The sequence below is a fragment of the Carassius carassius genome, chromosome 32 (assembly GCF_963082965.1).
Source record: "Carassius carassius chromosome 32, fCarCar2.1, whole genome shotgun sequence".
NCBI classification, from domain to species: domain Eukaryota; kingdom Metazoa; phylum Chordata; class Actinopteri; order Cypriniformes; family Cyprinidae; genus Carassius; species Carassius carassius.
The window spans coordinates 310,130-325,000 of NC_081786.1; the positions used below are offsets into that span (position 1 = coordinate 310,130).

At 41.5% G+C, this 14,871-nt stretch overlaps 1 protein-coding gene across 1 annotated transcript in view; it reads right to left on the reverse strand.

Annotated features, from left to right (window-relative positions):
• Window positions 1-3,288: 3,288 nt before the first annotated feature.
• Window positions 3,289-14,871, reverse strand: part of LOC132113339 (TOG array regulator of axonemal microtubules protein 1-like) — a 23,229-nt gene continuing 11,646 nt past the window's right edge. The window contains exons 14-22 of the mRNA XM_059521136.1: window positions 14,012-14,129; window positions 13,040-13,145; window positions 12,528-12,763; window positions 8,479-8,637; window positions 8,277-8,403; window positions 6,913-7,206; window positions 5,570-5,789; window positions 5,409-5,495; window positions 3,289-4,433 (exon numbers count right to left, since the gene is read on the reverse strand). Coding sequence (XP_059377119.1) covers window positions 4,156-4,433; window positions 5,409-5,495; window positions 5,570-5,789; window positions 6,913-7,206; window positions 8,277-8,403; window positions 8,479-8,637; window positions 12,528-12,763; window positions 13,040-13,145; window positions 14,012-14,129 — 1,625 coding nt within the window. The 3' untranslated portion in view covers window positions 3,289-4,155. The remainder of the gene's footprint in view (window positions 4,434-5,408; window positions 5,496-5,569; window positions 5,790-6,912; window positions 7,207-8,276; window positions 8,404-8,478; window positions 8,638-12,527; window positions 12,764-13,039; window positions 13,146-14,011; window positions 14,130-14,871) is intronic.

Sequence of the window (14,871 nt, forward strand, 5' to 3'; positions counted from 1 at the left end):
CCCCCACCTGCTGTTAGCATTCCATTGACTCCCATTCATTTTGGCGTCATTTTGACAGCGAATAACTGTACATCTGAGGCGTTTAAAGACTCCATTTGTCTATTAATTATTTCTAAAGAAACACGAAAATGTATAAAAGGCTCCATTACCTTGTATCTTACGTCATGGCCCCGTAGAAGCAGTTTTTGTAAAAAAATAGGCTAACGATTGCGTCACAACCAGCAACTCTCTGTCGCACAGTAGAGAAATTACCGTATGGACAGGAGGAGAAGCTCGCAGGCAATCTTTTACTGTCTATGAGGCTTTCAGGGGGACGTGGAGGAATGAAGTCAAGGGAGATAATTAATCAGAATACTTACCAAAACTTGCTCCTGTTCACGCTCGCCTTCTCTGCAAGATTCAGTGGGTGATTCAGATTTCTCTTGGCACAGCGATTAGAAGACTTACAGGTCGCTCACGTGACATCCACGTCATCAAGCTCAGTTTGAGTCTGCGCAGTACACCTGACCCCCAGGAAGTGCTTCTAATTGACTTCATTTTTTCTCCGTTGAATCCAATGGGGTCGCTGTGTCCATTTCTTTTACTGTCTATGGTTCAGACGCCTGCGACGTTCGCTTGATCTAAATCAATTAAAAGCGCAGTCTCAATACGATTCTTTTATCGCTGTATTGATTATAACATGAGGAAACCTCAGTGAAAAATACTGTTAAAATAATTAAAAAGTTAAAATCTACAAAACCTGATTTTATCACGGTTTCTTATAAAAAATAAATAAATAAATAAATAATAAAAAAAACCGCTAATCCAAAACTATAAGATTTATTTTATTCCAGACTCAACATTTAACGTTTAGGTTTATACAGCTTTACTTTAATGGTGGTTAGAAAATGCTAGAGTCAATGTCCTAGAAACTAAATATTTGACACATTTATAATGTTGTTTTGTTAATAATGCGACACGTAATAATAACAATAATAGGCCTATTAATAATAATAAAAAATGTTTTTAAATATTATATTTTAACTCTACTATTCTTTAAAATCTAATAGATTTGGACGAATTGTACAGTCAATGTAATAGAAACTGAATAATCTCCAGGAAATATTTTACACATTTATAATACAGTATATATATATAGTGTAAATAAAAAATAACACAATTAAAATATTATATTTTGAATATAACTGGTATAACTCTGATAATAAAAAAATAAAGTTATATTTTGATTAATTATGCATGTCTCTCTGGTGTTTTTTTATTAAGAGCATTTCAGTAATAATAATTATTTATTTTATATATGCTATAAAATATTTGCAATATATTATTATTGTGCAGAGTCAGTGTCATAGAAACTGAATATTATTTTCAGTTAATATTAAACACATTTATAATAGTTTTTATTTTCACTGTACAACCCGAATTCCGGAAAAGTTGGGACGTTTTTTAAATTTTAATAAAATGAAAACTAAAGGAATTTCAAATCACATGATCCAATATTTTATTCACAATAGAACATAGATAACATAGCAAATGTTTAAACTGAGAAATTGTACACTTTTATCCACTTAATTAGCTCATTTAAAATTTAATGCCTGCTACAGGTCTCAAAAAAGTTGGCACGGGGGCAACAAATGGCTAAAAAAGCAAGCAGTTTTGAAAAGATTCAGCTGGGAGAACATCTAGTGATTAATTAAGTTAATTGATATCAGGTCTGTAACATGATTAGCTATAAAAGCTTTGTCTTAGAGAAGCAGAGTCTCTCAGAAGTAAAGATGGGCAGAGGCTCTCCAATCTGTGAAAGACTGCGTAAAAAAATTGTGGAAAACTTTAAAAACAATGTTCCTCAACGTCAAATTGCAAAGGCTTTGCATATCTCATCATTTACAGTGCATAACATCATCAAAAGATTCAGAGAAACTGGAGAAATCTCTGTGCGTAAGGGACAAGGCCGGAGACCTTTATTGGATGCCCGTGGTCTTCGGGCTCTCAGACGACACTGCATCACTCATCGGCATGATTGTGTCAATGACATTACTAAATGGGCCCAGGAATACTTTCAGAAACCACTGTCGGTAAACACAATCCGCCGTGCCATCAGCAGATGCCAACTAAAGCTCTATCATGCAAAAAGGAAGCCATATGTGAACATGGTCCAGAAGCGCCGTCGTGTCCTGTGGGCCAAGGCTCATTTAAAATGGACTATTTCAAAGTGGAATAGTGTTTTATGGTCAGACGAGTCCAAATTTGACATTCTTGTTGGAAATCACGGACGCCGTGTCCTCCGGGCTAAAGAGGAGGGAGACCTTCCAGCATGTTATCAGTGTTCAGTTCAAAAGCCAGCATCTCTGATGGTATGGGGGTGCATAAGTGCATACGGTATGGGCAGCTTGCATGTTTTGGAAGGCTCTGTGAATGCTGAAAGGTATATAAAGGTTTTAGAGCAACATATGCTTCCCTCCAAACAACGTCTATTTCAGGGAAGGCCTTGTTTATTTCAGCAGGACAATGCAAAACCACATACTGCAGCTATAACAACAGCATGGCTTCGTCGTAGAAGAGTCCGGGTGCTAACCTGGCCTGCCTGCAGTCCAGATCTTTCCCCTATAGAGAACATTTGGCGCATCATTAAACGAAAAATACGTCAAAGACGACCACGAACTCTTCAGCAGCTGGAAATCTATATAAGGCAAGAATGGGACCAAATTCCAACAGCAAAACTCCAGCAACTCATAGCCTCAATGCCCAGACATCTTCAAACTGTTTTGAAAAGAAAAGGAGATGCTACACCATGGTAAACATGCCCCGTCCCAACTATTTTGAGACCTGTAGCAGAAATCAAAATTGAAATGAGCTCATTTTGTGCATAAAATTGTAAACTTTCTCAGTTTAAACATTTGCTATGTTATCTATGTTCTATTGTGAATAAAATATTGGCTCATGTGATTTGAAAGTCTTTTAGTTTTCATTTTATTAAAATTTAAAAAACGTCCCAACTTTTCCAGAATTCGGGTTGTATATAAAAACGCCTTTAACAAGTAATATGTTTTTCTTTTTTTATATATATATATAAATTGCTAATTTTGTTTGTCACAGAAACGTTAAGTTACTAGTCACAATATATAAAGAACCGATCATTATTTGTAATCATTAAGCTCATCATGTGTAGAAAAATGATGTGAAATTAATCCATTAATGACCTTAGATCAGAAACTGAATTATTCTGTCACATAAACGAACAGGAAACTGACGAAGAGAGCGTGTAAGTGCAGAAGGATCACAGCACACATGTTTACAGAAATAAGACACTTTATTCTCTAGATAAATCTCTGTCTCTGATATAATTTACTGTGGAATCTCATGGAGGCTGTTCTGGAGGGACTGGCACCTGTGTTCTTCTGATTCACTCACACACATCTTCCTGCTCACAACGCTGGGTTTATTCTTTCGTTTCTAAAAACCCAACAATAACTTCAGTCATGCAAATAATCTAGGATGGGTCGCACTTAAAACAGGCCATAATGAAGTCAATATTCACAAATACAATTATACATATACACTACTGGTCAAGAGTTTGGGGTCAGTGAGACGTGTGATGTTTTTAAAGACGTCTCTTCTGCTCATCAAAGCTGCATTTATTTGATCAGAAATACAGAAAAACATTTTTTGTTATTACAATATAAAATAACGGTTTCTATTTTAATATCCTTTAAAATATAATTCATTTCTATGACGCAAAGCTGTATTTCCATCAGCATTATTCCAGTATAAAGTGTCCCATGAGCCTTCAGAAATCATTTTAATATGATGATTTATAGATAGAATGATTTCTGAAGATCATGTGACACTGAAGACTGGAGGAATGATGCTGAAAATACAGCCTTTATTTTACATCATAATAATATTTCACAATATTACAGTTTACCCTGTATTTCTGATTGAATAAATGCAGTGTTGATGAGCAGAAGAACCTCCCTAACTGTTGACCGGTCGTGTAAATCTACCGTACAGCAGCGACACACAGTATCCATACAGCTAATACTGAGCTATTATACAGTACAAGAGTCTGCACACACACACACACACACACACACACACACAGGTGTCTGTTAGAAATAATCAGAGCACACGGTACAAAACAAGAGAGTGACTGTGCATTTAAAGTGTCCGAGTGTCAGACTGAGAGAGGTCAGAGAGGCGCTGTGGGGGTCCGGCTCTCAGGAGCTGCTTCAGGTCGCTCTGGACGTTTGCAGGCTGTGAAGCGGCGCTCTCCAGCAGCGTCTGACCCATGTGTGTGTGCAGCGCCTCGGCTAGCTTCACTGCGGCCGGCCGCACGTGTCCACTGTTAGAAGAAGAGCTGAGCAGCGTCCAGAAGAGAGGAAGCACCTTCTGCTCCACCAGCTGTGGTCTGCGCGGGTACAGCTCCATCACCAGCTCTGAGAAACCCCACACACACACACACACACACACACACACACACACACACACACACACACACACACACACACACACACACACACACACACACACACAAGACACTCGAAATCAAATAATTAAACACAAAGAACAAAAAGGAATGACGGAACATATGAGGTCTAGTTTTCTGAGGAATTGATCAAAACCAAGTCAGTTTCTGATTAAAATAAAAACACATGTTGTAAAATATAACAATGTCGTGTTGGGGGGGGGGGGGGGGGGGGGGTTAAATAAAAACACATGTTGTAAAATATAACAATGTCGTGTTGGGGGGGGGGGGGGGGGGGGGTTAAATAAAAACACATGTTGTAAAATATAACAATGTCGTGTTGGGGGGGGGGGGGGGGGGGGGGGGGTTAAATAAAACACATGTTGTAAAATATAACAATGTCGTGTTGGGGGGGGGGGGTTAAATAAAACACATGTTGTAAAATATAACAATGTCGTGTTGGCGGGGGGGTTAAATTTTTCTGGTACAAATTGTGATTAAAAAAACTCCAGGTTTGTTGTGCTTGTTTGTAGACATCAACATAAATAAAAAATGAAAACATAAAAAAAAAAAATAGATATAATAGTATTTTATTATGATAAAAATGTGTGAAAGTAATTTCTTGTCAGAAGGTGTGCACACTAAGCATATATTTAATTCAAAATCACAGCCTTTGCCATTTCATAATCAAACTAAAGCCAAATCTTGATTTGAGTTTTATTTCGATTCATTATGCAGCCCTACAGAAACATAACCCTTCATTTAGTTAATCTTGATTTCAGGATGTTTAGGTGTTTGTAAAAGACAGGAATACTGAGGAAGAGATTGATGTTTGTGGTTCTGCATCATTTAATGGCACGAGTTTATGGATTTGAGGCTTTCTGCTCTGATTTAGGAGTTTCTAAGGCCTTGTTTTGTGGCAGGGTGAATCCTCGTCTGGACTGACCTGCGACTCTCTGGATGAGCTCCAGCTTGGCCTTCCCGCTCAGATACTGGGCTCTGGAGCAGAAGGGCTGCAGCAGGAGGCTGTTGTCTGAAACACAGTCAGAGTCAGAGTCAGACACACTGAAGATCTGCTCAAATCAGTGACAGATGAACTCAACGCACCGATGTTGTTCATCAGAGCCTGAACGGCCCCCTGCGCTGCCGAGGAGATGCTGCTGTTCTTGGAGTTCAGGTGATTCTCCACGACGGCCGGGATCAGGATGTTGAGCACCGGAGCCAGACTGTCTCTGAGCAGAGCCACGATGGGCTGAAGAGCCTCCAGAGCACGCAGATTCACCTTACTGTTCGACTCCTGCAGACGGGCCTTCAGAGCGTCAAACACCTGCAGCACATTCAGCATCAGCATCAGCATCATCAGTATCATCAGCATCAGCATCATCAGCATCAGTATCATCAGCATCAGCATCAGTATCATCAGCATCAGCATCAGTATCATTAGCATCGTCAGCATCAGTATCATCAGCATCAGTATCATCAGCATCATCAGTATCATCAGCATCAGCATCATCAGCATCAGCATCAGCATCATCAGTATCATCATCATCAGCATCATCAGCATCATCAGCATCATCAGTATCATCAGTATCATCAGCATCATCAGTATCATCAGCATCAGTATCATCAGCATCAGTATCATCAGCATCAGCATCATCATCATCATCATCATCATCATCATCAGTATCATCAGCATCAGTATCATCAGCATCAGTATCATCATCATCATCATCATCATCAGAGATGTTACAATCATCAGAAGGTCAAACCAGGGTTATTATAGTGAACTAAAACCCAAACTAAATCAATTAAAAATATTACTTGAAATAAAATAATAATAATATTAAAATATATAAAAATAGAAAAAAAAACGAATAAAAATGGCAACAACACACAACAGCAGGCCTAAAACTTTAACTAAAATTAAAAGAGAAAAAAAAATGAATTCAAAATATTAATAAATACTTTATTATCTCAATGATACTAAAATAAACAATTAACTAAAAGCATCTAACACCCTTGATTCTATTTAAATCAAGATTATATTATTATAATAAAGTATTTATGTAATATTTGGACTTAATTATAATTGATGAATTCTATTTACGGCAATGTTATTTTAGAATCACTAACGTACTATTATATATATTTCATAAGTTTTTAATTGTTATATTTTCTGCTTTTATTTTAATTATAGTTAAAGTTTCAGTAATTATCTTGTGTTTTTATCTTTTTTAAAATATGTCAGTTTTATTAATTATTATTTCAATTGTAGTTAATTTAGTAGATTAACTAAATGTACATGAGAAATGTTGCCTTGGCAAGTAGATGACATAGAGTTAACTTTATAAACAATATTTTTTGTACAAGTATAAATGATTAGTTATTAATTGAAATAAGCAGAAAGTTGATTTGATTGGATGGTTTGATCAGTGGATCTGTTTATTTACCGGGAACAGATTGCTGATGACCAGAGCCGGGTTCTCCTCGCAGTCACACACCAGCTGATCGATGGCCTTGATTCTCTCCCTGAAGTCTTTGGAGTTGAGCAGCGTCTTCATCTGTTTGACGTACTCGCTCCGGTCTGCGAGGCTGTATGAGGCAGCTTTACTCCCCACCTTCCCACAGTCCCTGCTGGAGCTCAGAGTCTCACGTGTAAGAGATGAGGTGTGCACCAGACCGCTGCCCGCAAGAGAACGCCTGCCCTGCGCCGACGGAGTGTCCTGAGGCATCTCCCCCAGACCCTGACACACACACAGAGAGAGAGAGACACAGAGAGAGAGACACAGAGAGAGAGAGAGAGAGAGAGAGACACACACACAGAGAGAGAGAGACACAGAGAGAGAGAGAGAGAGAGAGAGAGAGAGAGAGAGACACACACAAAGAGAGAGAGAGAGAGAGAGACACACAGAGAGAGACGCACACAGAGAGAGAGACACAGAGAGAGAGAGAGAGAGACACACACAGGAGTTTAACACTGATAGAAGACAGTCTCAGCCGTAGACACACCCACAATCACATCAGACACACCCATGTACACGCCCACAATCGCATCAGACACACCCACAATCACATCAGACACGCCCATGTACACGCCCACAATCGCATCAGACACACTCCCTGTACACGCCCACAATCGCATCAGACACACCCCCTGTACACGCCCACAATCGCATCAGACACACCCCCTGTACACGCCCACAATCGCATCAGACACCCCCCCCTGTACACGCCCACAATCGCATCAGACACACCCCCTGTACACGCCCACAATCGCATCAGACACATCCCATGTACACGCCCACAATCGCATCAGACACACCCCATGTACACGCCCACAATCGCATCAGACACAACCCATGTTTACGCCCACAATTGCATCAGACACACCACATGTACACGCCCACAATCGCATCAGACACACCCCCTGTACACGCCCACAATCGCATCAGACACACCCCCTGTACACGCCCACAATCGCATCAGACACATCCCATGTACACGCCCACAATCGCATCAGACACACCCCCTGTACACGCCCACAATCGCATCAGACACATCCCATGTACACGCCCACAATCGCATCAGACACACCTCCTGTACACGCCCACAATCGCATCAGATACACCCATGTATTTTTACTGTATATTTGATCAAATAAATGCAGCTTTGGTGAGCAGAAGAGGCTTCTTAAAAAAAACAAGAAAAAAAAAAACATATATATATATATATATATATACTGCTCTACACTTGTGAGCAGTAGTGTATCTGTGCAGGGACTGGTTCAGCTGTGTTTGTAAGGGTTTGTGCACACCTTGGTTTTGAGAGTGAAGACGGTGTCTCTGACGGCCGGAAGGTCTTTAGCAGGGAGGAACTTCTCCAGCATTTTATCAAAGTCACGGTGAGAGGACAAAAACAGCAGCATGCGTCGACCGAAGTACCTGAGAGAGACAGCAATGAAAGCGTGAAGAGTCGAGGCTAGAGTTTGTTAGGCTGCGTGACCTCTGACCCCTCACCTGGCCTCCTGAGACGAGTCCTGCACCAGCTTCCAGACGGCCGGCAGGATGCGCTCGGTCACATCTTTAGCTCCGGACAGCAGACGAGCGGCTCCGACCCGCTCCAGCAGAGCACTGAGACGCTGCGCCGCACACTTACGCACTACTGAGTTCAGATGACTGAGACACACACACACACAAAATGAATCAAATCATGACGGAGACTGCGTGCTTGTCACGCACAAAGTTGATTGCTGCTCAAAAAGCTGATGTGTCGTTGGTCTCTTTATTCCGCTCTGCCTCATCTGATATTAACGTTGATGAGGAACTACAATGTTTTTTCTTTCAGGATGGAGTTTTAATGAGGAAATGGAGGCCTTACAATGTGTCAGACCATGGTAACTCTGTTTATCAGATTGTAGTACCCGTTGAGTACAGAGATAAAATCTTGAGTGTAGCTCATGACTGCGTAGCTGGTCATATGGGAGTCGCTAAAACACTAAACCGTGTTAGTCAACATTTTTACTGGCTAGGGTTGAAGCGGGATGTAGCTAATTTTTGTAAAACTTGTAAGGTCTGCCAGGTGGTTGGCAAACCCAACCAGAAAATCCCACCTGCTCCTCTATATCCCATTCCTGTGTTGGCTCCACCATTTGATCATGTCATTGTTGATATTGTTGGTCCACTTGTGCGTTCCACGAGTGGATATCAATATCTGTTAACAATGATGTGTGCAGCTACTCGTTTTCCGGAGGATATTCCTCTGCGAAAAATTTCTGCCAAGGTGGTCTTAAAGGAGTTGTTAAAGTTTTTCTCTGTGTTTGGTCTGCCAAAGATCATTCAGACTGATCGTGGATCGAATTTCATGTCTCGTGTGTTCACCCGTGTTTTGAAACAGCTCAGCATACAACATAATGTTTCCAGTGCCTATCATCCGGAAAGCCAGGGGGCGCTGGAACGCTATAAAACGTTGAAGAGCATGTTGCGTGCATATTGCCTTGAGACTGGTAAGGATTGGGCAGATGCAGTTCCCTGGCTGCTGTTTGCCTGTAAAGAGGTGAGACAGGAGTCACTTGGATTTAGTCCTGCTGATCTTGTTTTTGCACATACCCCACGAGGTCCATTGGCTGTATTAAAAGATCAGTTTTTAAATGAACTTCCTGCAAAAGACATTCTGAGTTATGTGTTACATTCACCTTCTCGTTTACACAGAGCCCGTGAGTTAGCCCGTGAAAATCTTGAGAGAGCACAAGACAAGACGAAAATTTGGTATGATCGTAAGACCACAGATCGACATTTTGAGGTGGGTGATAAAGTACTTATGTTACTCCCCATTCCTGGATCTGCTCTACAAGCTCGTTTTACTGGTCCATATCTGGTAATGCATAAAGTTTCTGACCGCGATTATGTAATAACCACTCCAGATCGACGGCAGCAGAAGCGCCTGTGTCACATTAATATGTTGAAGCCTTATTTTGAGCGTGCTTCTGTTTGCCTAGGTTCATCTCCAGCTGAGCTGGGGTCGGATTTGTCGAGGCCTACGAGTGATAAGTCCATGCTGTTGTCTGTTGTGGTGGAAGAGAGTGATGAAACTGAAAGTAATCCATCTCGTGCTCTAATTGAGGGTCGTCTTAACAACACTAAAATGCTCTCAGTTTTAGCTGATCACCTCCCACACCTCACCGATTTTGAGAAGACTGACATTTTGGACGTTGTTCGCCAATTTCCAGAGTTGTTTAATGATGTTCCAAAACAAACTCACCTTATTGAGCGTGACATTGATGTGGGAACAACAACACCAATCAAGCAACATCCGTACAGGGTAAACCCTTTGAAACGTGCCGTGTTAAAGAAAGAAGTAGAGTACATGCTTGAAAATAACATTGTGGAACCTAGCAGGAGTCCATGGAGTTCTCCATGTCTATTGGTGGCAAAGCCTGATGGAACGTTTCGGTTTTGTACTGATTATCGGCGTGTTAACGCAGTTACTAGACCTGATTGTTACCCGTTGCCCAGGTTGAATGATTGTATTGATCAGGTGGGTTCTGCAGTTTTTGTTAGCAAGTTTGACTTGCTGGAAGGCTATTGGCAGATTCCCCTCACCAGTCGTGCAAGAGAAATATCTGCATTTGTTACCCCCGACGACTTCCTGAATTATCACTTTATGGCTTTTGGAATGCGCAATGCTCCTGCAACGTTCCAGCGATTAATAAATACAGTGCTGTCTGGCTGTGAGGCCTATTTGGACGATGTGGTCCTTTATAGTGCGTTATGGCCAGAACATGTTCAGCAGATCCGAGAGCTATTTTGTCGACTGTCCTCAGCCAATTTGACTATCAATTTGGCTAAATGCGAGATCGGTAAAGCAACAGTCACTTATTTGGGTAGAGTAGTAGGAGGTGGTCAAGTGCGTGCTTTGGATGCCAAAGTTTCAGCTATTTGTAGTTTTCCTCCTCCTGCTGATCGTCGTGAGTTACGCAGATTTCTTGGTATGGTGGGCTACTACCGAGGGTTTTGCAAGAATTTCTCATCTGTAGTAGCTCCATTGACTAATTTACTTAGTCCAAAGGTGGTATATCAGTGGTCTGACCAGTGTCAAAGTGCCTTTGAAAATGCAAAGGCATTGCTTATTTCAGCTCCTGTGTTGGCTGCACCTGACTTTGCGAACCCTTTCTTTTTAATGGTTGACGCGAGTGATCAAGGTGCTGGCGCTGTTCTCCTCCAGGAAGGAGTGGAGCACGTCCATCACCCCGTTTGCTACTTCTCTAAGAAGTTTAATCAACATCAACGGTGGTACTCCACCATCGAAAAGGAGACGCTGGCCCTGGTTCTTGCTATCCAACACTTTGAAGTATATCTGGGTGCATCAGGTAGAACGATCGTTTATAGTGATCATGACCCCCTGAAGTTCCTAAGCCGGATGAGAAATGCTAATCAACGTCTGATGCGGTGGAGTTTGATCTTGCAGCCTTTTAACATTGAGGTCAAGCATATCCATGGTACTGATAACGTCTTGGCAGATGCCTTATCTAGAGTACCTTAGTCCAGTATTTCTGTTTACTGTTAAATGGTAACGTATGGTCGCAATTTTTTTTTAAAATTATGTTTCTTGTTTATATTTTGATTATGGAGACTGGAGTCACCATTTTGGTGTGGGGGTGTGTTATGTCCCTCCACTACCTGTGGTGGCTCTGTTTTCCTCTATTAATTGTTTGGCTATGTGGCAATATGTATTCATGTGTTATTGTGTGCAGGTGTGATTTGTAACGAGTGGGTGGAGAGACAAATTATGTTTCATTGTAGTTAATCTTCCTTTTGTTTTGGTTTTGGCAATTGTCTAATAAATACCCTAGATAAATGAGTCCAACTGACTTTGTAGTCACTTTATGTTATGATCAGTCTGCCTGACTATAACACACACACACACGGACCAGCATTACAAAACATCTCAGTAACAGTAAGTCTGACACAGTGAGAATATAGAGGAAAAAATCTCAGTCTGTTCAAAGAAATATGAATTTGATGCAGATGCTGATGCTTGTAATGTAAATCACTGAGATCTTTATAACGATAGACCAGATACTGTCTGTGCTCTATATCTCCAGTGATGAGATGAGATGTAAATGATCCGCACATATAACACAGTGATTGAAAGCTGAAGAAATCAAGGCTCCTCAGAAGATGTGAGATGTTCTGGAGGCTTGTGAAGATCATTCCTCCGCTGAGGAGCAGTGAAAGTAAAGCTTCTGGAAACAAACGCTCCTCAAAAGATCCTGAGGATCAGATTTGAGACTCTAAAACATGATTGATGGAGAATCAAGTAAAGCTGAGCTGCTTCAGTCCAGTAAGAGTTCATCTGGAGATATTACTGACCTTATTCTGACCTTTACTTGATCACAATCAGACAAGATCTGACACGAGGAGCTCCAGAATTACACTTAAAGAGCTTCGACTGGATCAAACACTCATAACTCTCAATCAGAGACAGAAGACGTGAGGAGACAGAGTGTGAAACAGCAGAGTTTGATCGTGTGTGTGAGTGTGTGTGTGTGTGTCTGTGAGTGTCTAACCCCAGTCCTCCGGTCAGCAGTGCGCTCATGCTGCGTGTGAGAGAGCAGTTCTTCATCATGCTGTCCAGCGCTCGCTCCACGTCCTGTCTGATGAAGGCGTTACATTCTCCAGCTTTCTGCAGCAGAGCTCTGACCGTCCCGTCCAGCTCCTGATCCATTGCCTTCTGCAGCGCCGCGAACATCTCTCCCAGCGTCACCACAGCCACACGGGACACGCCGGAGCGCAGGTTACGAACCTTCACACACACACACACACACACACACACACACACACACACACACACACACCAGTTGACAGATGATCGGAGTAATCACACTCCTCCTTCTGAAGAGCTGCTTCACAACTGAAACTAGTTTTATAACCAATACATTCTGCAACATTAACTACGTGTCCATCCACCTAGTTTTAAAAAAACTTGAGTAGAATAAACTTTTTATCCGATAAGAAAAATGCAGCTGCTGTGATATGATCTGTGTTGTATAAATCAGTGATCTGTGAGCGTGACACTGACCTCCTGAACGAGAGCGAGACACACGTCATGGATCCGGCTCATCAGGACGTCAGGATGATACTGAGCCAAACTACGCAGGAAGTTCACCCCCTCGATCTTCTTCTCCCTTCATCAACACAACAGATTTACACTAAAGACTTCACAAGAGGATCTGTTATGTGTGTGATGAATAGGGTTGGGCATCCTTTTTTAGTTTTATCGATTCCTGGTTTCGATTCAAATAAGATAAAAAAAAATCCGATACAAAACAATGTAGTCAAACATTTATTCTGTCTTTTTACAATCGTTCTGTTGCAGCTGAATAACACGAGCAAAAACCATCAGTGCTTTTATTAGTCAGCTGTCTCTGTAACACCGAACACATGCAGATCGAAAAAACATTTGTGTTCAATCAAGACAAAAAAAACGCTGTGTTTATGATGTTATACTGACGTGGCTTCCCAACCCTAGTGATGATGGATCACAGCTGAACACACACACACACACACACACACACACACACACACACAGACACACACACACACACACGCACACACGCACACACGCACACACACGCACACACGCACACACACACACACACACACACACACACACACACACACACACACACACACACACACACACACAGACACACACGCACACACACACACACACACACACACACACACACACACACACTCACACACACACACTCACACACAGACACACTCACACACAGACACACTCACACACACACACTCACTCACACACACAGACACACACAGACACACACACACACTCACACACACACAGACACACACACACACACACACACACACTCACACACACAGACACACACACAGACACACAGACACACACACACACACACACACACACACACACACACAGACACACACACACACACAGACACAGACGCACACACACACACAGACACAGACACACAGACACACACACACACACACACACTCTCACCAGTCGTCTGAGGACATCAGTCTGAAGCTCTGCGTCAGCGCCAGCTCCGGTTTAGAGAAGGGACGGAGGTCAGCTGGATCCTGACTCTCTTTCTTCAGACTCACAGGGGTCAGCTCATCTGACGGACACACATCAACTACTTTATTATGATCACACACACACTGAGACGAACCTCAGCGACACACTGCTTATATCAGACATGACAGTTATGAAGCAGCTGTGGACCGGGTTGAGATAGATTAGATCAGGCTGAGACTGACCAGAGCTGCGGTCACTGTTTTTCATTTGTCAATAGTGTGATGATATATGAAGCAAGGTCAGTTTAAATCAAGCAGATTTGTGTGTGTCAATGCACTGACTTTATTACATGTGCAAATCTTTTAGTTTCCTATCAGAATTAAGTTAATTCAAAATTAATATGGAGCTTTAAGAGTTTTAAAACTAATTAATTAAAAGCAGTTAATGCGAGCAAATTTAGTGTTAGTTTCCTGTAGTATCACTACCGTTTCTGAAAGAGGTCTTTTCTGCTCACCATTTATTTGATCAAAAATACAGTAAAACTGAAATATTATTACAGTTTAAATCATCTGTGTTCTGTGTGAATCTGTGTTAAAGTGTAATGTATTTCTGTGATGCTCCGCTGTATTTTCAGCATCATTCCTCCAGTCTTCAGTGTCACATGATCTTCAGAAATCAGAATAATATGATGATTTACTGCTCGAGAAACATTTCTGATTATTATCAGTGTTGAACACAGTTGTGCCGCTCAATATTTCTGTGGAAACTGTGATGCATTTTATTTTTCAGGATTCACAGATGAATAGAAAGTTTAAAAGAACAGCATTTCTGTGAAATAGAAA